The sequence below is a fragment of the Chlamydomonas reinhardtii genome, chromosome 16 (genome assembly GCF_000002595.2).
Source record: "Chlamydomonas reinhardtii strain CC-503 cw92 mt+ chromosome 16, whole genome shotgun sequence".
NCBI classification, from domain to species: Eukaryota; Viridiplantae; Chlorophyta; class Chlorophyceae; order Chlamydomonadales; family Chlamydomonadaceae; genus Chlamydomonas; species Chlamydomonas reinhardtii.
The window spans coordinates 2,438,036-2,463,579 of NC_057019.1; the positions used below are offsets into that span (position 1 = coordinate 2,438,036).

The 25,544-nt window shown below is 64.0% G+C and overlaps 3 protein-coding genes across 3 annotated transcripts; 2 read left to right on the plus strand and 1 right to left on the minus strand.

Moving 5' to 3' along the window:
* The first annotated feature begins 3 nt into the window (after positions 1-3).
* Positions 4-6,445, plus strand: CHLRE_16g660550v5 (uncharacterized protein). The gene is made up of 5 exons (XM_043070981.1): positions 4-402; positions 544-2,125; positions 2,609-4,422; positions 5,025-5,634; positions 5,718-6,445. The coding sequence occupies exons 1-5, from the start codon at positions 103-105 to the stop codon at positions 5,765-5,767; spliced, it is 4,356 nt and encodes a 1,451-aa protein (XP_042915623.1). The 5' UTR covers positions 4-102; the 3' UTR covers positions 5,768-6,445.
* A 2-nt stretch (positions 6,446-6,447) lies between these two features.
* CHLRE_16g660601v5 (uncharacterized protein) lies at positions 6,448-23,583 on the minus strand. The gene is made up of 31 exons (XM_043070982.1): positions 23,248-23,583; positions 22,795-22,995; positions 22,127-22,162; positions 19,160-22,063; positions 18,891-19,037; positions 18,428-18,584; positions 18,022-18,083; positions 17,690-17,785; positions 17,385-17,453; positions 16,935-16,948; positions 16,200-16,677; positions 15,844-15,957; positions 14,938-15,094; positions 14,638-14,693; positions 14,294-14,386; positions 13,783-13,865; positions 13,181-13,427; positions 12,602-12,658; positions 12,362-12,451; positions 11,949-11,987; positions 11,466-11,539; positions 11,122-11,191; positions 10,723-10,858; positions 10,426-10,524; positions 9,842-10,026; positions 9,481-9,550; positions 9,213-9,265; positions 8,823-8,948; positions 8,428-8,551; positions 7,942-8,068; positions 6,448-7,698 (listed from the first exon to the last, which is right to left on the minus strand). The coding sequence occupies exons 2-31, from the start codon at positions 22,874-22,876 to the stop codon at positions 7,687-7,689; spliced, it is 6,057 nt and encodes a 2,018-aa protein (XP_042915625.1). The 5' UTR covers positions 22,877-22,995; positions 23,248-23,583; the 3' UTR covers positions 6,448-7,686.
* CHLRE_16g660651v5 (uncharacterized protein) lies at positions 21,660-25,505 on the plus strand. Its single transcript, XM_043070983.1, has 2 exons — positions 21,660-21,688; positions 22,731-25,505. Exon 2 carries the CDS (start codon positions 22,752-22,754, stop codon positions 22,965-22,967), a length of 216 nt encoding a protein of 71 aa, XP_042915624.1. The 5' UTR covers positions 21,660-21,688; positions 22,731-22,751; the 3' UTR covers positions 22,968-25,505.
* Positions 25,506-25,544: the final 39 nt, after the last annotated feature.

Here is a 25,544-nt window from a genome sequence, read left to right on the forward strand (position 1 = left end):
CCGGCCGCGGCTGGCCCGTCTAACTCACGGACATTTAGGACTAGTCTCGCACCTATGACCGCCGGCCATCGCGCCAATGTTGGGGTTCTGACCCTGAATGCGATGGTCAAAGGTGTGCTTGCGACCCATTTCCAGAGCTACCCCAAAACGGCATTTCGCTTCTTCTCGGGCGTTATGCAAAGGCTGGCACCTCTGCGCGCGAAGGCACAACTGGCGGAGCTCACTCCGGGCATCAGGGCGAAGCCGGCATCGAAGGTTCGCGATGCCACGACTCGGCTCGAGTACGCGGTCCTGATCCCTAAATCGGCGATTCCTGATCTAGTCACGCTGCTGGACGAGGACAGCAGCTTCACGGTCCCGGCGGGTGCCTCCTACGGCCGGGACATCGGGCACCCGCACCCGGTGCGGTGGCGCGCGTGGGTGGACGGCAAACCGGCCGTGCCCGCGCCTACGCGCCTCCTAGTGTCCGTCAGCTCTCCGTGGCTTACTGAAGACGCTGTCCGCACCCTTCTGTGCGAGCTGTGGGGAACCGCCCCCCTGCAGGTGCAGCGCGCCGGCAGCTTGCGCCTGACAGCCGTCGGACTGTGCAAGGCTGGACTGTTCGCAGTGACGCTGCCGCACGGTGCCGCCTTCGAGCTGGGCCGGTACCAGGCTAACCTGGAAGCTGGTGGAGAAACGTACACCCTTGATGTGCGCCGCATGTCCCGTCGGCAGGGTGGCCAGCAGCCGGGCGGCCCATGCGCCGCTGCCGGTGGTGCCGCGGCCCCTGGCGGCGCGGCGCCGGGCGCCACCGGCGCCGCCGCTGCCGGCGGCGCGGCGTGGGGCCGCGGGGATGCCACCGGCGCCGCTGCTACCAGCGGCGAGGCACAGGGCCGCGGTGGCATGACTGGCGGCTCTGCTGCCGCTGGCGCGGCGCAGGGTCACAGGGGCGCCGCCGGTGCTGCTGCTGCCGGTGAATCGGCGCAGGGCCGCGGGGGCACTGTCGGCGGCGCTGCAGCTGGCGGCTCGGCGGGGGACCGCGGGGGCACTCCTCTCGGCCGTGCCGCCGCCGGCGGCGCGGCGCAGGGCCGCAGGGGCGCCGCCGGTGCTCCTGCTGCCGGCCGCGCGACGCCAGCCCCCGTGGACGCTGCTGGCACCTCCGCTGCCGGTGGCACGGCGCGGGGCCGCATGGGTGCTGCGGGTGCCCACGCTGCCCGCGGCGCGCAGCAGGGCCGCAAGAGTGCTGCTGGCGCGTCCGCTGTCGATGGAGCGGCGCAGGGCCGCGCAGGCGCCGCCGGCGCCCCCGCCGCCGGCAGCGCGCGGCAGGGCCGCAAGGGCCCTCTGCGCCCCACCATCGGCGTCCGGCTGCGACGCAGTGCGGGTGCTGCCGGTGCCTCCGGCACTGGCGGAGCGACGCGGCGCCGTGGCCAGCAACGACGCCCGGCCGCCGCGGCCCCGGCTGCGGCTACGGCCGCGCGTGCGGATGGCCCCAGCGCCGTCCAGGGCAGCGGTGCTGCGCCGTCCGGCACCCCTCGTGGCGGCGGCGGCCGCGGCGCTAGCTCCCGCCGCCAGCACAGCGGCAGTCGCAGCCACAGCCGCACTCGCCGCGACCGCAGCAACAGCCGGGGCCGCAGCATCACCAGCCGCGGCGCCAGCCGCAGCCGCGGCCGCAGCCGCAGCCGCAGCCCGGGCCGCAGCCACACGCACACCCGCAGCCACGCCCGCAGCCGCCGCAGCAGCAGCGCCTCGCGTGGCACGAATGGCGGGGCTTCTGGCAAGTTGGGCGGCAGCCACAGGGGCGCCTCTGCGGATAACTCTGGGGAGCGCGTGGACCACCGCACCCGCAGCGGTCGCGTCTTCCGCCGACGGGCCGGTCGCGTCCCAGCCGGTGACGGCAGCACCCTGACCGGGGATGGGCGCACCAGCAGCAATGCGCCGCGCCCGGGCGACGGTGCCGGCGACGGCGGGTGGAGCGTGGTGCCCAGCCGTCGCCGCCAGCGCAGTGCCTCGCCAGGGGCGGAGCCGGCCAAGCGTCAGGCTCTGCCAGAGCAAGCCCAGGTGCCTGAGGGACCGCCGCCGCGCCGCCGGGCGCCGCCGCCCACCCTGCTCCACAACCGGTACAGCGTCCTGGCGCCTGGTGGCGCTGGTGACGCCGACTCGGCCGATTCCTAAATGCCACGCCACAGCAGGCGTGGCGCCCAGGCCCTGCTCGCGCCCTTGCGTGTTGGTTCGCACAACGTGCGGGGGCTGCTGGGTGGCGGGAGTGACACGCCTGTCCGCCTGGCGGCCCTATTGCGGTGTTGGGCGCAGCAGCGCTTGGACATCGTGTGTCTACAGGAGACACACACAACGGTCGACGTGATATCGGAGGCGCAGGTTAAACTGCGTCTCGCCTCACAGCAGCTCCGACTGGGTGGCTGGTATGCATGGTGGGGCCCTGCCGACTCGTCACGTACCGGTGGCGTCGCCATCCTCATCCGTGCCTCCCTCATCTCCCGTGGCGTGGTGACCCCGGCAACGCCTCCCGCCCTCGACCCGGCCGCCGCCAGCCGCCTTCTCCTCCTCCCTCTCGCTTGGGGCGGCCACTCCCTAGTGCTTGCCTCTGTCTACCTTCCCTCGGGCGACCCAGCGGCCCAGCGCCGCTTCATTGCCGACCACCTTGCGCCGGCTGCCACGCTGCCTGGCCTCAAGGTGTGGGCTGGTGACTACAACTTCGTATGCAACGCCGCCATTGACACCCTCCATCGCGGCGGCCGCCTCCTGGACCCCGGCACGACCTCCCTCTTCGCCTCCACCTGCGCCTCCCCTGTGGACTCCTTCCGCCACCTGCACCCTACCCGCCGGTCCTTCACCTTCATCAACCATATGGGTGCCTCTCGCATTGACCGCATCATGCTCTCTCCGGAGCTGCTGTCGTCGCTGCGTGCGTGCGCCCATGTGCCTGGCCGACCGTCCGATCATCGCCTGGTTGTGGCCACCCTTGCCCCAGTCGACGGTGCCGTCTCTCCTGGCCCTGGCTTGCGGCGGCTCAGTGATGCCTACCTCGCGTTCCCCGACCTGCGCCGCTCGCTGCTCGACTGGAACCGCGGCGCCTGTGCCGCCGCCCCCGAGGCGCCGGCGCCGTTGCTGCGGTGGTTTGTGGCCTACAAGCGCGACCTGGTGCGCACGGTTGGCCGCCTTAACCGCATCGCCCGTGGCCGCATCCTTGAGGAGACAGCGGAGGAGGCGGCGGCCCGTGCTGCTGAGGCGGCCGCCCTAGCGGTGGTAGAGGCTGGAGGCCCCGATGCTACTCAGGCTGCTGCTGCGGCCGTCGCCGCGCGCTCCGCGGCTGCCGCAGCGGCGCAGCGCGCGGTCGCTCGGCACGCTCGTGCCGCCCGCCTCCAGTGGCTGCGCACCCGCGAGACGGCTTCGCCTGCGATCACGCGGCTTGTGCGGCCCCCTGGCGGCGCCGCGCGCATTGCGGCAATCCGGCGCCCGGACGGCAGTGTGTGTGACTCCCTTCCCGAAATCCCCACACATATTGTCGACTACTGGCGGCGCATCAGTGCTGCGGTGGCTACGGACCCGGACGCCTGTGACCGCGTACTTGCGGCCCTTGCAGCATTTGGGCGGCGCTGCACTGACGAGGACGCTGTGCGGCTTGGCGCCGACACAGTGAGTTCAGCTGAGGTGGAGGCTGCCCTGGCGGCGGCGCCGGCTGGCAGCACCCCGGGCCGTGACGGCATCCCGGCTGAGTTGTACCGGGAACTGGGGGGCCCCACGGCACGCGTGCTTGCGCGTGTGTTCACGGCCTCCCTCGCTGCTGGTGCTCCCCCACGCGGCTTCCTCGATGGCGTCATTACATGCTTCAGCAAGCCCGGGGACCCCCTGCAGCCTTCGTCGTATCGGCCCATTACGCTGCTCGGCACGGACTACCGCACGCTGGCCCGCGTCCTCGCCAGGCGGCTCATCCCCGTCTTCAGCAACGTCATCCACCCCGCCCAGACAGCCTTCCTGCCCGGGCGCCGCATCGCCGATAACGTCCTACTGCTGCAGCTTCTGCCGGAGCTCATGCGGGTGGCCGAAGGCGGTGGCCCTGGCGGCGGTGCCGGGGGCGGGGGCGGGGGCGCTGCGGGCAGCACCGCTGACGCTGACCGCGGCGTTGTGGCCTTCCTGGACTTCTACAAAGCCTACGACACCCTGGACCGCAACTTCCTGTACCGGTGCTTGGCAGTCATGGGCGTTGGCAGTGGCTTCCTGGCCTGGGTCAAGCTGCTGCTTACGGGCACGCGCTCTGCCGCCCTGGCTAACGGCTACCTGTCGGCCTTCGTCCTCATCATTGCGGGCGTATGGCAGCTCACGGCGTGGCGGCGACCAGTGTGGCAGCTGCCGGCGGCATGGCTGCCGGCGGCGCGGCGGCTGGTGGCGGGGTGGCTGGCGGCGGCCCCGGCACCAGCCACTCTGGTGGGGGCATCTTGGCGGCCGGTGGTGCGGTGCCTTCTCGGGCGGGCGCGGTTTGGGCAGCTGCCGGTGTTGTGGTCACTGGTGGCGTGACGGCCGGCGGCTCTGCCGCGGGTGCTGGCGGTGCCGTAGCCGCGCCTGCCCCGCCCAACACAGTTGCTATGGCGCATGGCTTGCGCGTAGTCTCGCACTCGCGCACGCTGGGTGTGGTCTTCTACGACCTCCCACTTGGCACGGCTGCAGCCCAGGGGGCTCCTTCCCTCTCCCCTGCCATTGGCACCCTGGGGACGCTCTGCGGCCTCCCCCTAACTGCCTTTGGCCGTGGCTTCTGTGCCTCCTCCTACGCCGTCAGCCGTGTGCTCTACCATATGGAGTTTGCGGGTCTGCCGCCGCAGACGGTTTTGGCAGACTTCCTCAAAACGCTTGTGCGGTTTGTGGACCGCCGCATCATCGTTGCCACGCCGCAAGGTGCTGGCCGGGCCCGACCTCCCGGCCTCCCCTCCGACTGCGTCGCCCTGCCGCCACGCGATGGCGGCTTTGGACTGCTGCCGGTGGTGGAACACGTGCGCGCCCGACACGCTGTGTTGGCTGTGCGCTGGCTGCAGCACATGCACGGCTCTGCGGCTGGCACCTACGTACCGCCGTGGACAGCCGCCGCCACCGCCCTGGTGCAGCAGCTACACACGGCCGCCCACCCCCTCTGCGTCCTGACGATGCAGCGGGCGGCCGGCGGTGTCGAACCCGCTGCCGATGGCTGTGCAATCTTCGGCCAGCCGGTGGCGGCAACCTGCCCGGCCCTCGTGCGCCTCCTGGGTGCCCTCAGCTACCTGCCTCCGGTCACAATCCTACGCCCGGCTGTGCTGGTGCCAGGGCCCTGGTGCTTTGCACTTCCGCTCTGGGGCAATCCAGTCTTGCCGTGTGCGGCGGGGCTTCAGGCGGGTGGCTTGGAACGTGACTTCCCAGCTCTCATGGCGCTGCCGGGTCTGCTAACGCTCGGCACGGCAGTGCGGTGCTGGGAGGCGCTGGCCGCGGTGCGCCAGCTGGTGGCTTCCAAGCCGGCTGGTGCGCTCGGGCCGCGCCTCGCACGTCGCTGCACTATACAGTACAAGCGGTCCGTCCTGCGCCCCATCCTGCGCATTACGGATATGGCGCGCGTGCCGCCGGCGCTGCAGTCCGGCCCGGATGCTGCTGCCCAGTTCTCCGCGCTGCTGGCCCGTGTACCGGCGGCGTGGAGGGTGGCGGCGTCGGCCACACTGCATGCGCCTGGCGGCGCGGCCTCCGCGCCTCCTGCCCCCCAGGTATGGCTGCTGCTTGCGCAGAGCCTGGGGTGGCGGCATGGCGCGGCTGACGTGCCCTTGCTGACCCTTACGGTGAAGCAGGCAACCCAGCTTCAACTTGCGCCTGCGTACGACGCGCTCCGCGTGCGTCACTTGGCCTTCATCCAGGAGGCCTACAGCGGCGCCGCGCCGCCAGCGGAAGCGATTCATGCGCTGCGGGCGGCCCTGGCGCGGCTGTGGGCGTTGGTGTGGGAGCCGCGACACAAGGAACCGCTCTGGCGTCTGGCAGTCAATGGGTTCACGGGCTTTGGGATGCTTGCGGCGTGGGCCGCAGATGGACGCGTGGAGAAATGCCCGTGTGGGACTCAGATGACTGCTGGCGCTAGGGTTCATCACTTCTGGGACTGTGTGGTGGCGGAGGCTCTGCGTGATGTGATGCGGGAGCATGCGAATGTGGACATCACACGGAACCAGTTGTGGTTAGTACAGGCGCCACCAGGGCTATCGCAGGCGGTGTGGGACATCGTGTGCTTGGCTGCTGTGGCGGCCCTGGAATACGGCCGACAGCGCCTTTACGCTTGCCGTGATGCTGCAGACCGGACTGCGGAGGTTGCTGTTGTGCGAAGGATCGGTGTGGAGGTGATTGCGGACTTCTGGTCACGGCTAGCTGCGTTTGTGAGTCTGCGTCGGCCTCCGCGCCGCTGGGACCTTGTCCCGAACCAGCACCCATTCCTAGCGTCAGATGATGTTGGAGGGGTTACCTTGGTAGGGCCAACAGCGGACTCGCCACCGGCCTCACCCTAGCTTGTCAGCTTAGGGACTCGCAAGAGGTAGTCTTATGACGCCGACCCACGGCTTAGGTGAGCAGCGCTAGCGTTTGCGGTGAGCCGGGCCTGGGGTTCCTCCCCTCTCCGGAGGCGAGGAGCATGGGGGTCATTCGGGGATCTCTCCTCGGGTGAGCGTGCGTGTCTCGTACGTTTTTGGGGCCCTGGCTAGTCCACGGCTGTCGTCCCACATGTAACCTCTATCAGCTAACCATCACTGCGAGCGTCCGTTGCCCCGTAACTCGCGCAGTGCTCATCGTCACACACTGTCAAAGTGGTACCAGCCCGGGAGTCGGCAAATGAAGTAGGGGGAGAAACTGGGCCTATCTAGCTGACCTATTGCGCGCCGCTCGCGCCTTGGCCCCGCCGCAGCCCTCCACCTGCTGGCTGCGGCTGCGGGTCTGCCCGGCAGCTTCCCGTTTGCCGCCAAGCAGAAAACCTATTCCAAAAGAAAACCCAGCCAAAGACAGGCGGGTGGGAAAGAAAGACTAGTCCCTCACAGGACTGACAGCCACTGAGTAACTCACAAATAATGACCAAACTGGGGGCCAGCCTGCGACTACAAAAAGGTCAAGAGTTTATGCACACCGGGGCACGAACCTACTGCTTCACGCACACTTGAGCACGATAAACGCCATCTAGGGCCGCGCCTCCCCTTGCCTACAGCTGCCACCTCCATCAAAGCCCATTTCAGTCAAGAGAAGCCTAAAATGACACGTTTGATAAGTTACCGCATTACTTTCCGCCACCACTGATGCGGTCAGGGGCGGGACTCCCTGGCTTATGTAAGTCCAGGTAGCATTCGATGGCCCCTGCGTGCTTGAGCGCTCGGGTTGTCCTCTCGTGTAACACTCGCAATCATAGGAATAGTTGCATACTGCATCGGCAGCTCGCGGCCCACATAAAATCTTATACCATTAGTACGTGATCTATGTATGGAGGTCTTGAGGAAGCGCGCTGGACATGATCATAGATAGGTGGCACTCCAATGCCACTCCAACGTGTTAAACTTGAAACACGCATGCGGCTGCCCTCGCTCAGCAGCTTGACCGCAATCTGCGTCTGCGCTTGCGACAGCTGCGGTTGCGGCTGCAGCAGCGGCGGCGGCAGCGGCTGCAGCGCCTGCGGCTGCAACTGTTTTTGTTGCTGCCACCGATCGCTTGGCGTTAGTTGTAAACCTGCACATCAGGCATGCATATCTTGGGTGAGCAAGATGGTGTTCGCCCGTAGTGAGTGCCGACAGACATGAAGGGCGGCGATAGGGCAAAGCGTTGCGGGCTTTCCCCGCCCTGCAGCAGCCGTGAGCAAACATCAACCCATGTTCGCAAACACGCACACGCCTGCCCGAGACTAAGATGCCGGACCGTCTTCAGTCTGTCATGTAACATGTGACGTGTTGCGCGACGCCCGCGCGTACGCACCTTGACGCATGTGGTGTCATCGCCGCCTGACGCCACCGACAAGTACAGACTTGAGTAGTCCCACGACCGCGCCGGTGAGCACTCGCCCAGGCCGCTGCCGACCACCTGCTCATCCCACGTGAAGGCCCTGGCAGGCATAGGCATGGCATGGCATGTGTGTGTCATTGCCTCGCGCCGGACCCGCAACTCCCCCGTGGGAGGCCTCGCACGAAGCCGTGTCACCGTGTGCGCGTAGGAGCAGCAGGGCCGTGCGACAGACCAGGGCAGGGCCGGATTCTTCCATCCCGAACACCCCACTTTCCCACCGAACTGTATGGGCGCTGCCCTAGTTGGTTGACCTCGTGTGCCCGCCTTCCCGTCCCTCCCTTCTCCACCACGAGCGAGTGAATGCCACCTGCTGCTTCCGCCTCCGCCCACCTCTCATGCCCATCAATAACATCTTCATACACGCCCAGTCACACGGACACTTGCAGCAGTTCCACCTACCTGCATCCCTGCGGATCACCTTCGCAGACGGTGACACAATTGTTGTACGTGTAGCCCGTGAGGGACGTGACCGTGTTCAGGGGCACGGCGTTGCTGGTGCCGGGAATGGAGCACAGGTAGCGACCTGCAGCAGCGAGGGTCACATTCGCAAGTAAGCAATGAAGGCTTGAACACCTAGCCTCTGCTGAACGGCTGCTGTATGTTACGCATTGCGGGATGCACCACGACGAACGAAATCGTAGCTAGCTGATCATAGGCAGTACGGCCGCATTATTGTCTCTGACGCGTGCCATGCGCCCCGCTGCCGCTGGCCGTTCGGGTTACCTGATCCCATACTGGTGTGCGCGCGGATGGCGAGCTGTTCATCACCGACGTACGGCTGGCAGTCGACTTACCAACAGTGCTACGAACGAAGCAGGAAGTGACATTGGTTTGGAAAGGCTGCGTGTTTCCCACCGCCACCGTGCCCGCCTCAGGGCTGCCGGAGGGCTCGAGGAAGCGGTAGCGGAGAGAGCAGTAGCCTGTGGGCAGGCGTGTGCAGAATTGTATCGGGAAAATTTGGGCAATGACATTTGCAAATGAGCACAATGCCGCCGGCCGGTGGTCGCTATTATTGCTATGACCGCTGCCTGCTCTGCAGCGCGCCTGCGCCCGCCATGCTAGCTGTCCGTCGCTCAGGCGTGTGTGCAACAACCCCGAGCCACAGACGTGCACGTGCGGCGGCGCCGCTCACGCCCCTTCGCATGTCCCAACCAATCCCTTTGCCGCGCAGTAGTAATGCCTACCATCCGGTTTTGTGACGTAGTACGTGCAGCCCGCATTGGCAATGCATGCCGTCCTGCACACATGCACACACGTGAGTAGTATGTGGAGTATTCCGCACGTTGAGAACCAACATGCTGCAGAGCCGCGCGAGCGCACAACTGAGCACCGGCGGTGCGCAGTGCGTAAACGTTCGCTCTGCATGTTCTGCAAGTTTTTACGCATGCAGCAGTCATCCAGAAACGCGCGTGCGTACATGTTCGTTCGCTTCGCGAGCACCTACGCACGCACCTGCAGGTGTCCGCAGTCCTGATGGCGAAGTCCAGTTGGTAGCCGCGGAGGTCGGCGTCTTGCAGGCAGGCTGCGGGGTAGGAGCGGTGGCGGGTGAACTGAGACAGACGGGATGGCTGGGCGCATGAGATGGTGCCGAGAAATCATTGCACGTGCGCACGTGCGTGCTCTGTGTTAAAGAGCACAAGGAAAACATCGTACAAAGACAGTGTATGCGATGCAGCAGCGCTTTGTGTGTGCGTCCAGCAGTGAGGAGTCCAACGATGCACACACGCGCATTACGGTATTAAGATTAAAGCGGCTTCAAGGATGCTGGACAAAGGAAGCCCCGCAACACCGTCCATGAGCATGCAATGCCCACCGTTGCCAACAGGAGGCGGCGGCGGCGATGGCGGACGCGGTGGCAGTGGTGGCGACGGCGACGGTGGCCTAGGACTCGGCGGCTGTGGCGACGGCGGCCTCGGACTAGGCGAGGGAGGCACGGGGGGAGACGGTGGCGGCGGCCGGGGCGGCGCGGGGCCATAGTTCGCCTTGAAGCAGGAGATACTGTGGGTGTTTGTGTGTGTGTGTGTGGGGGGGGGGGGTAAAGCGGGAACAGGACAACGTACGTCGGGTATGGCAGCATGGGGGGATACCGGTGGACAAGCAAGGCGGATTGGCCGAAGCACGGCCAGATTAGGTCGGCAAGCCTTGTCACAGCCGGCCCCGCCTTCTACCCCTGGCGCAAGGATTTATCCACCACCTCCTCCCGGCTCGCTCAGTTCGTGCGTGCCTGCTGGTATCCGTGCGTCAACTGAGACTGGCAGGCGCGCTGCCCAGGCCTCTGGAATCGCTCTCTGCTCCTCCGGACCCAATGTAACGGAAGATTCGCTCCCTTATCAACCTAGGTGACAATTCTCTTGTTACACCCATCCCACCTACCCACCCACCCACCCACCCACCCACCTGGGGTCGCTGCCGCCGTATCGGGCGTTCCCGTCCAGCCAGGCAGTAGCCAGTGTGCACGTGGTGCCGGCGGCGGGCGGCGCATCGTACACCGCGAACCTGTGAGGGGCCGGGGGTCACGAAGTAATAAAGCTGATGATGATATCCAACTGCAAAAGGTCTGGCATTACGTCTCCGGCAAAAGGTCTGGCATTACGTCTCCGCGGGCGAATGCCATGTTGCACCCTAGCTTCGAACCCCGCTGCGCCCGCACGCGCGCTTTTGCGTAAGCGCACGCACCCAACCTCGCACACTCACATGCAGGCGGGGTTTTCGTCACATAGCGCCAGGCAGGCCGCGTAGGTGGACACGCCGGGCACTCTAGACAGAACCCGGCCGGAGGAGTTGGTAGCATCGCTCCAGACCGTGCTTTCAAGTGAGCATGAGAATCCAACTGTATTTTGTGTCACACAAGACAAAAATTGGGTTACATAGAATCTGCGCGTCAATTTTTAATGATTGTGCGCCAAACATCTTCATCAGACGACGAAAGGTACATGCATATTGTATTAATCCATGGGGAGAGCATGTATGCATATGTCCCGGGCGCCGGCAATCCCAGCCAGAAAAACGTAAGGATCGCCCCCTGTCAGCCCCCTGACGTTCCCGCCGTTGGCCTTCCGACGCACCGCACACCCCAATACTATGATGACTCACAGTTCGTGGTGCGCAGCAGGCACGTGCGACATCCCCGGGTGTATATGTCGCCATACGATATGTATCCATTCTGTGACAGATAGAGGGATCGAGGGTAGGGCGGGGCGGGGCGTAAATAGGGCCAGCGCATGTAAGGGAATACATACAGTACATCGCCGCGCACTTATCACACACGCCGCCGCCGCTCACGTACGTGCCACTCACGTCACACCATAGCACGTTTCCACGGCAGCACACTACGGGACTGACGGCACCAATCAATACCTATATGGATGGATGGTACATACGCGCGGCTAGCACGGACGTACGTGCCAAACCGGTCGTCCACGCAGCTGATGACTTACGAAATACATGCCGGCAGGTATGACCGAGGCACTGCCGCCGGGCGACGCAATGTCCTGACGAAGCCTGCAACGGCCTGTGCACGTGTACAGGGGCACGTACGCACGTAGGTAGGTATGGGCGTGTGCAAAGGAAACATTGCGGGCGGGTGCACGCCCACCGTGTGCGTGTGCGTGTCAGCCCGCTTGCCCCCCTACCCTCGCCCAGCACACTACTTGCTTGCACATGTACACTTCTTCAGGTCACAGCGTCTGAACAGCGAGCGAGCCACGCTGGCTGGCTACCGCATGCTGCCCAACGTGCGGATGGAAGCGTGCGCAATTGACCTGTTGGGCCCAAGGTTGGGCCCACGCACGCCTTATAATTATGTCATCCCATCCAGCCGCTTGACATCAGACACGTGCTGAGGCAGCGTCAGTGTACATGCGTACGCACGTAGCTACCAACCGTCGAATGCCCCCAGCACAGCGTGCGTCACCACTCACTTGTGGTTGCGCAGTAGACGTAGTATTCGCAGCGCGAGTCTGCAGCACGCAGTGGCGGTGGCGCCGGCGGCAGCAGTGGCCGGGAGCCGCAGATGTTACGGATAGCCGTCAGATCATTCTACAACGTTTGACAAGCTAATATGACCTCACACGTACCAAGCAACAGCAGCAAGGTTGCGCACATTGTGCTGTCTTCCGACCGACACCGCGCCACTGCTCGCGCGTCCAAGCAAGCCCCGGCATGCACAGCGCTCTGCTTGCACCATACATTACGCATCAGCCATCCACGCACACGCACCCGGCAGGCCCGCCGCCGCAGACGACACATTCAGATAGACCCAGCACGCATCAGCCACCGCCCGCGCCTTCTCTCACGCAACGACCACATATTACGCCCAGCACGCATAGCTTACCCTGCTTGCACAGCTCGCGGCACGTGGACTCGGATGACGCGGTCAGGTTTGCCATCTCCAGCCCGACCGCGTCCATGTTATCATAACACACTGCGAACAGTCACACGGTATACAGTAGGCAAATGGGCACGTGCAAGCCGGGATTGAAGCTTGATGAGTGCTCATGCATTTATCACACGCTCTGCCAATCCCATCTATCAGGGCTGCCGCCGCCCCACGCACCGAATCCAATGAACTTACCCGGACTGTAGCCGTCGAAGGGCGAGGGAGGAGCAGGCGACGGCGGCTTGGGTGGCGCTGCAGATAGAACCGGATTGGTCCGTTGATTGGGAAGTGCAGAGCAGTTAGTTGGAGCAGCAGGAACTAACGATAGGCACAAGGCAGGTAATCACCCAGCATCCCTATGGCAGCTCAATCAAACCCAGATGCGGGGTTGTTGGCCCTGGCGGGCCCGCAACGCCCGCCTAACCCCCACCCCCAGCTGCCCCGCGCTTGCCCCCGTCTAACCGTCCCTGCATCTTGGCGGCCCCTATGCGTGCGGGGCGTCCAGGCTGGCAGTGCCTGTGGCGAGCCGCACGCGGCCCGCGTGCCGAGTGCGCACACACCAGGCGCACGCGGGACGGGCCCCGTAGGCCCCGGTACCCCACATGAAGAATACGGTAGCACGCAAATGAGCAGCTTGGGGATAAGAAACAGCGCACAAGATCAACATGCAGAGGCCCTGGTACCAACCCGGGTAACTTGTGGCCTTTCAAAGCAACAAGGCTGCATGTAGAACACTGCCCTCATGCACATACATACGAACTTGTGCTGACGCACCTGGGCTGGGTGGCGGGAAGGGCTTGGGCGCTGGCGAGGGCGGTAAAGGTGGTGAGGGCGGCGGGGAGTTGAAGGCCACGGGGCAGGCTGACACGGGCAGACCGGTGCCTCCGGTGGGCGTGGAGAAGTCGTTAATGGTAGCGGCGCCCAGGGCGGTGGCTGAGGTGGCGCTGCAGGTGGTGGTGGGGTCCGCTGTGGACTGCAGCAGCCAGCGCTGACCCGTGCTGTACGACACACAAGCCCAGTCCTGGAACGCAAGGGCGGTTGTTGGGTGGTTGCAGATCGAGCTCAGGTGGATGGACAGAGAATGGCGGAGGTAGGGCGTTGAAAGGGCAGGGCACCCAAGCGGGCAGCGTACAAACGGTGTGACGCGCTAGCGTGGGAAGATCTGCCTCATCAGCTTGTGGATGGGGTGGGTGGGTAGGTGGGACGCATCTCTCGAACCCGCCGCGCCACGCACGCCTTGCCCTGCACGTACTGCTGGTAACCCAATCCATACATCCGGTTGCCCGCTGCCGCTACATACATGGACGCTGCGATCGCTTTGCCCGTCCAATTCTCAAAACAGCAAGGATTGGTTTCTTTGTTCCATACATACTCACCAGCACGCCATCTCCGTTGCAATCCAGGGGTCCGATGAGTTGTTGCGAGGCCAGTGCGCACCACCGCGCCGGCAGCGAGCACACTGCGACACACAGGACATGCATGATGCCGGCTCCGTCAGTAACGAACTACATGCGAAGCTAGTTCGTAGGCATACTGCATGACACACGCATCGGCCAGCAGCAGCGCATATATACATGTGCGTACAGCTGATTGAGTTACGCACACGCACACGTACATGCACACGCGGCCGCTTGTCATGCGACCGAGGAAGCTAACGCGCGTCACCCAATATTTAGCAAGCTTGCTAGATAGACTGGTACATTGAAACTGCCCCTGGCCTGCCTGGCGAGGTATCCCCAATCCACATCCGCCCACCACTGCTGCAGCCGTACGGGTCATGACCATGCACCCACACACTATCTACTGATGCATGCACACGCGTCTGCCGCTTCCCTTTCCCCCTCAACGCACATGCATGCAGCAAAAGCACACCACGAATGCACTCACCCCGGGCCTGAGGCGGCACGAAGGGCAGCGTCAGCCCAATCTGCTCGGCGGCGTTTGTGCCCGTGCAGTCGTCCAAGTAAATGTCACTGTTGACTGCGGCACCATCACCAAACACAGGTGCGGTTTGTTTGCGGTTGGGCATTTAGAGCTAGCAGGAAACGCGCGCATGCGGGCATGGCGGCGTGTGCAAATAGCAGGTGGCAGTAGCAGATGCATGCAGGCCGCGCGCAGCACACAAAGCACGCGGCGGGTAAGGCCCCGCGGACTCGTTGTCGCCATCCGCCGTCGGGACCGGCTAGCCTGATCGGCAGCAGCGCCCGCGTATGATGAAGTGCTTTACTCACTGGTTGACCCCTGCCAACAACGCGTCTTGCGGATCTTGGGGCTCAGAGTCCACAACCTGTAGCATCAAGCATTGCGAGGGTGATGAACCAGAAGTAAGTTCATTAAGAGCAGTGTAAGCGAGGCGTTGATTGTGCAAAATAAAGAAGCCCGATCTCCATCCATATATCCGTGCGTCAAATTGTATGCACAAATGTGTACCATTTACAACCGACCACCACGCGGCTGCATAACGCAAGCAAGCAAGCACCCATGCATGCATGCACGCGCACGCACACGCGCCGTCGTATGTTCCGACGCACCCGTTCTGCGTCTGGTTCACGAAGAACTGCTGGTTGTCGGCTCCCGCCACACAGGCCTGAATCTGCGGCCTGAAAACGTCCGTCGCGACCTCCACCGCAGTGACGCACTGGGTTGTGTCCACATTGGTGCGAATGACGTGGAGGTTGTTGGCGCCCACTGCATACGTACGGAAGACATGGCGCACGGTTGTGTGCGGTGAATGTTTTAGCTGGTTTGCGTGATGTATGGATGAAGGGGAGCATTAGAATGAGCAGGCGGCACGCAGGGGCACTACGACAGTCAGCAGGCAAGGCCCGTGCAGCCGTTGAATTCCTAGAACAATCAAGAGCAGAGGTTGGTGCGTGAGAAGCATAGTCCTGAATGGTTGGAATGTATGTTGGCCCGAAACTCCCAACAGGTAGGCATGTCAAAGCAAGAGCGGCCGAGGGAGTTCGCAATGACTACGCTGGCAGCTGGATCATAGGATTTGCTGACGCGCAATCCTGCCTCACGTGCAGCCCATGCACGTTAGTTGCTGCATGCAGCTGGTTGTCACACCGTGTCCGCAGGCTGGGTGTGGATCTAAATGAGCACAATAAGCATGCACACGTGCTGCATCCGTATGACCATTTGGCAACCACATACACGCGCGCACGGCAGCAGCCCCAGCCACCGACGCGCCCCCGCCCCCCCCCACCAAAAAGGACCTTGCCCTGGACAGGTGACCCGTTGTAATTTTATACAGCTTCGGCTCACATGGGGCTCGCTCTATCTGAGGCAGCCTACCCCACACAACCATCTTCAGCCTGTCTAGATCTATCTGCGGCCCCAATGAGCATGCAGCAGCCGGCCCCACGCGTACGTAAGCATGTATCTGTGTACGGCACTGTGTGCGTGGCTCGCAAGGTTTAGCAGGACTCACTCACCGGGCTGCAGCAGCGCGTACATAGTCGCGAAGATGAAGGAGCAGTCTGCCTGGAAAGCTGTGGTGCCGAAGCGCACACATTTGTTGTTTGCGGGAATGCCGATGACTTGAAAGCCTGCACACAACACACACGCAAACCAAATTTCATACAGAGCTTCATAACATTCATAAGCCGTGTGCCTCTCCCATGCATACATGTGGTTAAAGCAAGCAGCCCCTTTATTTAAAATGGGCGGCTACCTAGCTCTCCGCCGGTTATTAGTTCTTACTTAATGAAGGTGGTGGAAACACGCCCCCCCCCCCCGGCGGCCCCCGATCGCTCAATCAACTCTTACTAATAATATACTAATTGAGTACCTGTTGGAGGCGATGGCGGAGATGCCGCTGGTGAGGGCGGCGAGGGCGAAGGCGGCACGGGGGAAGGTGGCTGCGGCGAGGGAGGCTGGGGCGTTGGGGGTGCCGGCGAGGGTGGCAGGGGCGCGGGGGGCGCGGGGGGCACCGGCGAGGGAGGCGCAGGGCTTGGCGGGACTGGAGATGGCGGCGCCGGTGAGGGCGGCTTGGGCGCGGGCGGCCGTGGTGAGGGCGGGGATGGCGAGGGCGGCTTGGGCGAGGGAGGTGCGGGGGACGGAGGTCGCGGAGACGGAGGCCGCGGGGACGGCGGTTGCGGCGGCGTGGTGGAGAACGCGGCCGGGCATACGCTGTCCGCGACACCACTTCCGCCATTCAAGAAAGCGGCACCTGAGGCGAGAATGCCCTGGAAGTTACAGTCCTCTGCAGACCGCAACGCCCAGCGCTGCTCGGTGCCGTCCGTACGCAGCCGCCGGCAGGCCCAGTCCTGTGACACGCGCCAGGGGTTGATTGAAGGACTTAATAGCACAAAAATACTTCGCAGGTGCAATCTGATGCGCTGCTGCGTCGTGCGCATGTGCACTGTGCTGTGTTTATGTTTGTGTTTGCGCAACCTAGTGCGCTTGGCCCGCCGCCGAAGTTCCGCCGTAAGGCTGTAAATAAATACTGAGGTGGGTAAACGTGAATTACACACGCACGCATGCTGCAGTAGTTACGAACTAGCAGCCCTGAATCCGCACTCACCAAAATGCCGTCGCCTGAATGATAAACATTGTGTATGCGTAGGTAGGGGTCACGCACGTAGGGGGGGCACATAGTCAGGAGGGAGTCGGCACGGGCGCGGGCAAGCGTCCGAGCGCCAACAGCAGCAGTGAGAAGGTGAGCAAGAGGATGGGAGCGAGCTGTGGTACGAATGGGCGGGCATGTACGCACTCGTTGTGATCCCCGCCAACATGCACGCACGCACTCGTTGCTTGTATTCCCCTTCAACATGCACACACACACACACACACACACACACACACACACACACGCACGCGCACACGCACACGCACACGCACACGCACACGCACACGCACACGCACATGCACACGCACACGCACACGCACACGCACACGCACACGCACACACACACACACGCACACACGCACATACTAGACACAGGTGGGCCTGCTGCTGCGTGGATGCACTCACCATCGCAGTCGATGGGGCCGTACATGGTTGCAGACGTACTGCTGCACCACGCCTCGGGTCGCGCGCACACTGCAAGTAAGCACGCACGAATGAAGCACCACAGTGACATGAGAAGAGTGTCACACCGGTAATCTCAGCATGCAGTTTGCATCTGAGAACACTTGCAAAGCACGTAACGGGTTGTATGCCGGGCCATGCATGGCTTCACGCAAACACATGCCCGCCGGGTAGGGCGCTGGCGCCCGATCGCCCACGCACACAATCAAGTCAGCCACGTCCACGCCGTCCATTTGCGGATTACGCACCTGGAGAGTTGGTTGGCGTGAACGGCAGCTTGAAGGCCCAACGAAAGCCTATGGAAGTGAACGTGTCTAGGGCCGACAACGTAGTATTGCTGGCGCCTGCAGACGGAAAAGGATGTTCGGTCCGGGCGGGGTATGTAAGGGGGACAGGCAGGCGGGGTGTGGGACAGGCATCTACGTTGAGGGTGTGCACTGTGCAGGCATGTGCGCCGGCAGGTGATTATAAGGAGTGGGTCGCCTGGCAACAATGCAGTATACACAAAACAGTGTGAAGCCATCAGCTACTAGGGTATCTAGCTAGATAGGGTGTGGAAGGGCGGGGCCCATTAACTCACGGCTGTAATCTGCAGCCGCCAGCACATAGGAGCCCCGTGCACGGGGGCTCAGCGTCCAGGCCCTGACCGTGTGCAATTACGGCAGAGATCACATTGGTCAGCAGCTGGTTGGTTAGTCGGGGCGCGTATGTGGGGGGGGGCGGCGGCGGCGGCGTATGACTACAGATGCAGCATGAGCCCCGGAGGCAGTGACACGGCGCTTTGCCCCTCGGCCCTTCATCTGCGCTGCCTCCTTTCATCCTGCGTTGCCTCCTCCTGCAGCACTGTCAGCATGCGCTTTCTCTATCTAGCTACCCGGGTCAGCACCGCGCATGCTTTCCCTAAGCCATGCCGTCCTAATAACGCGGAGAAGGCGGGTTTCAAAGCGTCTACACAATTGGTGCGTATTGCACACCTGCGCACTCACCCTCCGGTCGTACGGTTGATGAAGAACTTCTGGCCATCGGAGGCGGGGTCACAGGGGAGCACCTGGGGCGTGAAGGTGGTTGGCGTGGTGTTGGTCGCCGCCATGCATCGGCTCGTGTCGCTGTCCTGCCGTAGCACGTAAAGGTTGTCCACGCCGACTGCGGTTGCAAAAAACAGCAGCAAACGCACGGGCGTGATTGGGCGGGCACCGAGCAAGGGCGGGCAAAAGCGTTCGGCCCACATCTGGACGGTTTGTGTGTAGTGGTGGTGCGCGAGCGAGGTGGGAAGCGGAAGGGGAGGGGGCTCGGGGGAGGGGGCTGTTAACAGAAAATGCGGTTGCAAAAGGAGGGAAAGAAAGCGCACATGGCTTTGCCAGAGTGCCAAGCACCAGGCGATTGTATCCAGAGGCCGCTAATAGAGCAGGCTCCCGGCGGAGCTCGCTCGGCGTGTGCGTCCCGGCTTACCCGGCTGCAGCTGCATGTACTTGTCCTCCGGAACAGTAGCGCAGTTCTCAGTGTAGATGCTGTTCGCAACGAAGCTGGGCGATGCCACCGGGAGCGCTATCGACAAACAGTTGTATTGGTACTCTTCGGAGGCCAAAAGGTTCAGCCCTGAAAGCATCAAACAGTAAATGTCTTTTTCATGAGATTATTTTAGCAGTGCCAGTACACAAGCTCAATCGGGATACAGGAAGACCACCTCCATGTGCGCCGATGAAGCCGACTTGACCTACCAGGAGCTGGTGGTGCCGGTGAGGGCGGGATGGGCGAAGGAGGTGTCGGCACCGGTGGCCGGGGTGAAGGAGGCCTGGGGCTAGGAGGAGCAGGAGAGGGCGGAGGCGAGCGAGGTGCGGGGCTAGGAGGGGCAGGCGAGGGAGGAGGCGAGCCCGGGGAGGGGCTAGGAGGGGCAGGAGAGGGAGGAGGCGAGCCCGGGGAGGGGCTGGGCGGGGCAGGAGAGGGAGGAGGTGACCGCGGTGCGGGGCTGGGCGGGGCAGGAGAGGGGGGAGGAGAGCCAGGGGAGGGGCTGGGAGGAGCCGGCGAGGGAGGAGCAGGAGAGGGAGGAGCCGGAGAGGGAGGAGGAGAGCCTGGGGCGGGGCTGGGAGGAGCCGGAGACGGAGGTGCTGGAGAGGGAGGAGCTGGAGAGGGCGGAGGAGAGCCCGGGGAGGGGCTGGGAGGAGCAGGAGATGGAGGAGGCGAGCCCGGGGAGGGGCTAGGCGGGGCAGGTGAGGGAGGAGGAGAGCCTGGGGAGGGGCTAGGAGGGGCAGGAGAAGGAGGAGGAGAGCCCGGGGAGGGGCTGGGAGGCGCCGGAGAGGGAGGCGGAGAGCCCGGGGAGGGGCTGGGCGGGGCAGGAGAGGGAGGAGGTGACCGCGGTGTGGGGCTGGGCGGGGCAGGAGAGGGAGGAGGAGAGCCAGGGGAGGGGCTGGGAGGAGCCGGAGAGGGAGGAGCCGGAGAGGGAGGAGGAGAGCCTGGGGCAGGGCTGGGAGGAGCCGGAGACGGAGGTGCTGGAGAGGGAGGAGCTGGAGAGGGCGGAGGAGAGCCCGGGAAGGGGCTGGGAGGAGCAGGAGATGGAGGAGGCGAGCCTGGGGAGGGGCTAGGAGGGGCAGGTGAGGGAGGAGGAGAGCCTGGGGAGGGGCTAGGAGGGGCAGGAGAAGGAGGAGGAGAGCCCGGGGAGGGGCTGGGCGGGGCAGGAGAGGGAGGAGGAGAGCCCGGGGAGGGGCTAGGAGGAGCTGGAGAGGGAGGAGGAGAGGCCGGGGCGGGGCTGGGAGGAGCAGGCGAGGGAGGAGGCGCGCCAGGTGTGGGGCTGGGAGGAACAGGCGAGGGAGGAGGAGAGCCCGGAGAGGGGCTGGGAGGAGCCGGCGAGGGAGGAGGCACGCCAGGTGCGGGGCTAGGAGGACCAGGCGAAGGAGGAGGCACGCCAGGTGCGGGGCTGGGAGGAGCCGGCGAGGGAGGTGGCACGCCAGGTGCGGGGCTGGGAGGAACAGGTGAAGGAGGAGGAGATTCTGGGGAGGGGCTGGGCGGCACTGGCGACGGAGGCGGAGACTCCGGAGCAGGGCTGGGAGGAACAGGCGAGGGAGGTGGCACGCCAGGTGCAGGGCTGGGAGGAGCAGGAGAGGGAGGAGGCACGCCAGGTGCGGGGCTGGGAGGAGCAGGCGAAGGAGGTGGCACGCCAGGTGCGGGGCTGGGAGGAACAGGCGAGGGAGGTGGCATGCCAGGTGCGGGGCTGGGAGGAGCAGGAGAGGGAGGAGGCACGCCAGGTGTGGGGCTGGGAGGAGCAGGAGAGGGAGGAGGCGAGCCCGGGGAAGGGCTGGGAGGAACAGGCGAGGGAGGGGGATCGCCAGGTGCAGGGCTGGGAGGAGCAGGCGAGGGAGGTGGCACGCCAGGTGCAGGGCTGGGAGGAGCAGGCGAGGGAGGAGGCACGCCAGGTGCGGGGCTGGGAGGGGCAGGAGAGGGAGGAGGCACGCCAGGTGCGGGGCTGGGAGGAACAGGCGAGGGAGGAGGCACGCCAGGTGCGGGGCTGGGAGGAGCCGGCGAGGGAGGTGGCACGCCAGGTGCAGGGCTGGGAGGAGCCGGCGAGGGAGGTGGCACTCCAGGTGCAGGGCTGGGAGGAGCAGGAGAGGGAGGGGGAACGCCAGGTGCGGGGCTGGGAGGAGCAGGCGAGGGAGGAGGCACGCCAGGTGCGGGGCTGGGAGGCGCAGGCGAGGGAGGAGGCACGCCAGGTGCTGGGCTGGGAGGCGCAGGCGAGGGAGGAGGCACGCCAGGTGCGGGGCTGGGAGGCGCAGGCGAGGGAGGAGGCACGCCAGGTGCGGGGCTGGGAGGCGCAGGCGAGGGAGGGGGAACGCCAGGTGCTGGGCTGGGAGGCGCAGGAGAGGGAGGAGGCACGCCAGGTGCGGGGCTGGGAGGAGCAGGCGAGGGAGGAGGCACGCCAGGTGCTGGGCTGGGAGGAGCAGGCGAGGGAGGTGGCATGCCAGGTGCGGGGCTGGGAGGAGCAGGAGAGGGAGGAGGCACGCCAGGTGCGGGGCTGGGAGGCGCAGGCGAGGGAGGAGGCACGCCAGGTGCTGGGCTGGGAGGCGCAGGAGAGGGAGGAGGCACGCCAGGTGCGGGGCTGGGAGGAGCAGGCGAGGGAGGAGGCACGCCAGGTGCTGGGCTGGGAGGAGCAGGCGAGGGAGGTGGCACGCCAGGTGCGGGGCTGGGAGGAGCAGGCGAGGGAGGAGGCACGCCAGGTGCGGGGCTGGGAGGAGCAGGCGAGGGAGGAGGCACGCCAGGTGCGGGGCTGGGAGGCGCAGGCGAGGGAGGAGGCACGCCAGGTGCGGGGCTGGGAGGCGCAGGCGAGGGAGGAGGCACGCCAGGTGCTGGGCTGGGAGGAGCAGGCGAGGGAGGAGGCACGCCAGGTGCGGGGCTGGGAGGCGCAGGCGAGGGAGGGGGAACGCCAGGTGCGGGGCTGGGAGGAGCAGGCGAGGGAGGAGGCACGCCAGGTGCGGGGCTGGGAGGCTCAGGCGAGGGAGGAGGCACGCCAGGTGCTGGGCTGGGAGGAGCAGGCGAGGGAGGAGGCACGCCAGGTGCAGGGCTTGGCGGCCTAGGAGATGGCGGCGGGGGACTAGGTGGCTCCGGGGATGGTGGGCTCGGAAATGATGCCTCCCCTGCAGAGATGACAGGTTTAGGCTCAGACTAACTCTGCATCCAGACGGTCGCTTTCATCTTACCTCGTTTTTTGCAGGCTTGTCCGTTGCTGCCCTCCGCTGCATTCGAGATATAGCCGTTCGCAGTGTCGCACACGCAACGATACCCGGGCTGTTGCCCAGGCGTTTCAACACACACTGTTCCCTCACGGGGGCACATCGACGGCCGCGACGTGCATGTTTTTTCTTTTCCACCTGCTTGGCATAAATTGCAGATTGGTTGTAGAGGGTTGTCAGACTACAAATCGGGAATTTATTTTCAGGGGGGCATCACGCACTGCATGCACCTGAGTCTGTTGCTGCACGTTTGTGGGCGCAGTACCAGGGCTGGCATCTTCGTGGAACGGCGAGTTTCGGGCCCCAATGCAGGCCCTCGGGCCAGAAATATTGGGCGTTTCAGGGGATGCGTTCTCGCCGCCGCGTGGGGGTGGACATGGTCACCGAATCGCGCGAACTACCCCTTCCCAAGGCATTTGGGGTGCAAAACGCTGAAGACTAGGCGCTTTTGTTGGCCCCTGGGATGCAGTTGGCGAGAACGCAGTTCCGGCCCTTCTTGTCAGCGGCGGCGGCCTACCCGGAAGAGCCCTGTGCATTACTGCAACGCGTGCACCCGCCGCGGACTTGACAGGCCAGCGGGCCATCCACAGGTATGGGCGGGGAGTTGCCAACAGCGATCACAGTCCGTATCGTACCTGACTGCTGCGCAGAAGTAGTGGTGAACGCGACTAGCAGCAGCACCAGCGTTACGCATGACCTTCGGGACGACGGAACCATGGTCATGGGCACGCCTCCTGGATGGGCGTTGCCACACCACTACTTGGCTGCCAACCCCGCGTTGAACACGGGTTGGTCACCCGGCTTTTAGCTTGGGACTGTGTATGCTCTCCCTCGTCCTGAAGTTCCAGAAGCAACCAGGAGGCCCAACCTGCATGGCGGGCAGTTGACAGCAGTCGGAAGGCAGACAGGCCGTGCCGCCGTGCACACGCAAGGCCACCAGGAGACCAGTCAAGGGACGGCACGCGCCCGTCATGCGCAATCCTGGACCAACATACGCAATCTATATTGCACGACTCCTACTTGATAGATTCTGGGAGGCGGTGGGCGCACTAAAAATATTGAGTTCGTGCGCACTGATGCGCGCGCGCCTTCATGCGATGGCGCCAACACGCGAGCTTTACCCACAACGCCCCTAGCCCTCCCTATGTATGTAATGTGGTCTTCAAGGATATTCGATAGCTGATAAGTACCTGCGATGCTGTGTACGCCGTTCTGTGCCGCGCGGCTGCTGCGGGGAGGGCGAACGATTGCTATGGCTGGAGTTTCGGTGGTGGCCAAAAGCGTTCTGCAATTTTTATAGCTAGCTTATGTGCACGGCTCTGCATTCAGATAAATGAAGGTCGCCTATGTATGAATTTTCCGAGCGAAGCGGATGACAAAGCTGACATGCAGGCAAGGCGGCAAGGCAGGAACCGGACGCCTTCCGACCGCATGTCTGACCGAGTTCGTCCCCGCAAGCTTGATGACCTGCCTTGCCGCCAACCCCACAAAATTCTAATTCCATTGCTATTTTGTCAATGTCAACATGTACAAATCGCAGTATGTACACGGGTCGTGTGAGCCAAGAGCAATAGTGAATAGTCAACTGCTGGAACGAGCGGCTGCGCCAGAGCAGCTCAACCGGCGGATGAAAGCAATCTCTGGGCTTTCTTACTCTACAAACGTATGTAGACCCGTTGTGAAGCGCTTGTCACCAACCGCAGTTACTAGGGAATTTCACCCTGTGAACAAAACGTAGTTTAGGCTGTTTCCACGGGCTGCCCCCTAAATACGCGGCAATAGCGCTATGCAGGCGACTTCAGCAAGACTGAGGAGGGGCTTCGTGGCCCACCTGCTGAGGAGTACCATCGAGCGACGGTTGGGACCCTGCTGGCGTCGTGGGCCCAGGGTTTCCGATGTATGCAGCTCAGCCAAGCCGCCTGGAGGAAATCCGAGAAAGATATGCCGGCAGACAGACAGGCGTTCATGGAGAACGGAGTGATTCAAGCAAATCAGCCCCTGGCCACTCATCTTCGCGGAAGTTTATTTTGCGCCGATGGGGAGGGGGGGGCATTGGGGGGAGGGGCACTCCCTCCCCCCGCACGGGATGCAAGCATCGCACGGTAGTGAAGGCACCAGCATATAAGCACGGGCGGTGTTCCTACGCCGAAGGAAGGGGCCACGGAGGTTTCGGGGGGCGCTCGCCCCCCCCCCCCCCTACAGGAGGGCGCTCGCGCGCGAACGGACGGCGAAGCGGTCAGGCGCGCGCGTCAGTCAGGCACGTTTGGGGTGAATAGGCCGCGGCCAGCACACCAGCAACATAGAGAGCTTCCAAATATATTCTGACGAATGCCAAGCCGCAAAGCTTGAGCGATCAAGGCTGTCTCAAAATGTCAGTCAATCAGTCAGCAGGGAGCACTGTGCGCACATAATTAGTTCTGCAAATAGCTATTCGATCAATACATTCGAAGATATCAGCGATGCACAGTAAGTCGCGTCCGCGGGCAAGCTTGCTGGTCGTGCATTTGGCTCGCTCGCTGCGCTTCAGGGGAACAGTCCGCGCGTAGAGAATACAGATCATCTCGATCTATCCATTAAATACGATGCATCGCGCATAGGCCCCTTGGGGAGGTTGCACAATGGGGGGCGAACCGGTCCCGCGCTTCGCATCCCTTCAGCCGATCTTGGCGCTTGCAAAAAAGTAAAGGTGCTGGGCGAGCTGGCTATTCTTTCACATAAGAGTCAACGCGTTTCGTTCACCCACCCCACAAAGTGCATCTGCTTTGACCAGCGTTTTCTCACAGCAAACGCTGTCAAAATTTAATGGCGCGCAGCTGGGTTGCGTGTCAGGGCGCAAACAGTCTGTTACACTTGGTTGCAGCCTTGAAGGCGGGCTGGGGCGCACGCCAGACCCCAAGAACACGCCAGGAGGCACACTTTGGAACAGCATGTGTAGATGAGTGCCCGTGGGCTTTGTACGCGGGTGGTCTTGCGCCACGATGCCGGAGTTGGGTGCCGGAGTCACATCAAGGTCGCAAGATCGAAACCCATCAGGCACGGTTCGGCTCCGTTACCTGTGTAGGCACTGAACATACTTGTGCCGAACTTCCCCGAACGAGCGCCATCTCGGCCTTCCTAGGTCGCTGCTCTACGGGTGAGGACGCTGGTGCGGCGGGTTCTGATGGTTTCCCCGCGAGAGCTATCCTGCTTTCTAGAAGCCGGTCTGCGAGCCAGTTGGCGCTGATGCGCCGGGGCAGGAGGAGGCCCCTGATTAGGGAATGTGCGTCACCCAGCGCCGATCTGCGAGCCCGTGTTTCGAGGCGTTACCGTGGCCCAGTATGGCCGATGGTTGCAGACAACCCCCCTCCCCCACATACCTAAAGAACCCCCCTCCCCCACATACCTA

Bases quoted from the DNA above. Each gene is read 5' to 3' on its own strand.
- CHLRE_16g660550v5 (XM_043070981.1), top strand. From the start codon at position 103: ATGGTCAAAGGTGTGCTTGCGACCCATTTCCAGAGCTACCCCAAAACG. The intron at 403-543 runs GTGCGGTGGCGC...GCCCCCCTGCAG, and splicing joins ACATCGGGCACCCGCACCCG to GTGCAGCGCGCCGGCAGCTT. The intron at 4,423-5,024 runs GTGGGGGCATCT...CGCTGGCTGCAG, and splicing joins CCCCGGCACCAGCCACTCTG to CACATGCACGGCTCTGCGGC.
- CHLRE_16g660651v5 (XM_043070983.1), top strand. From the start codon at position 22,752: ATGGGCGGGGAGTTGCCAACAGCGATCACAGTCCGTATCGTACCTGAC.
- CHLRE_16g660601v5 (XM_043070982.1), bottom strand. From the start codon at position 22,876: ATGGTTCCGTCGTCCCGAAGGTCATGCGTAACGCTGGTGCTGCTGCTA. The intron at 18,585-18,890 runs GTAAGCCGGGAC...TTGCAACCGCAG, and splicing joins GTACATGCAGCTGCAGCCGG to TCGGCGTGGACAACCTTTAC. The intron at 9,266-9,480 runs GTGCGTGCGTAG...GCATGTGTGCAG, and splicing joins AGGACTGCGGACACCTGCAG to GACGGCATGCATTGCCAATG.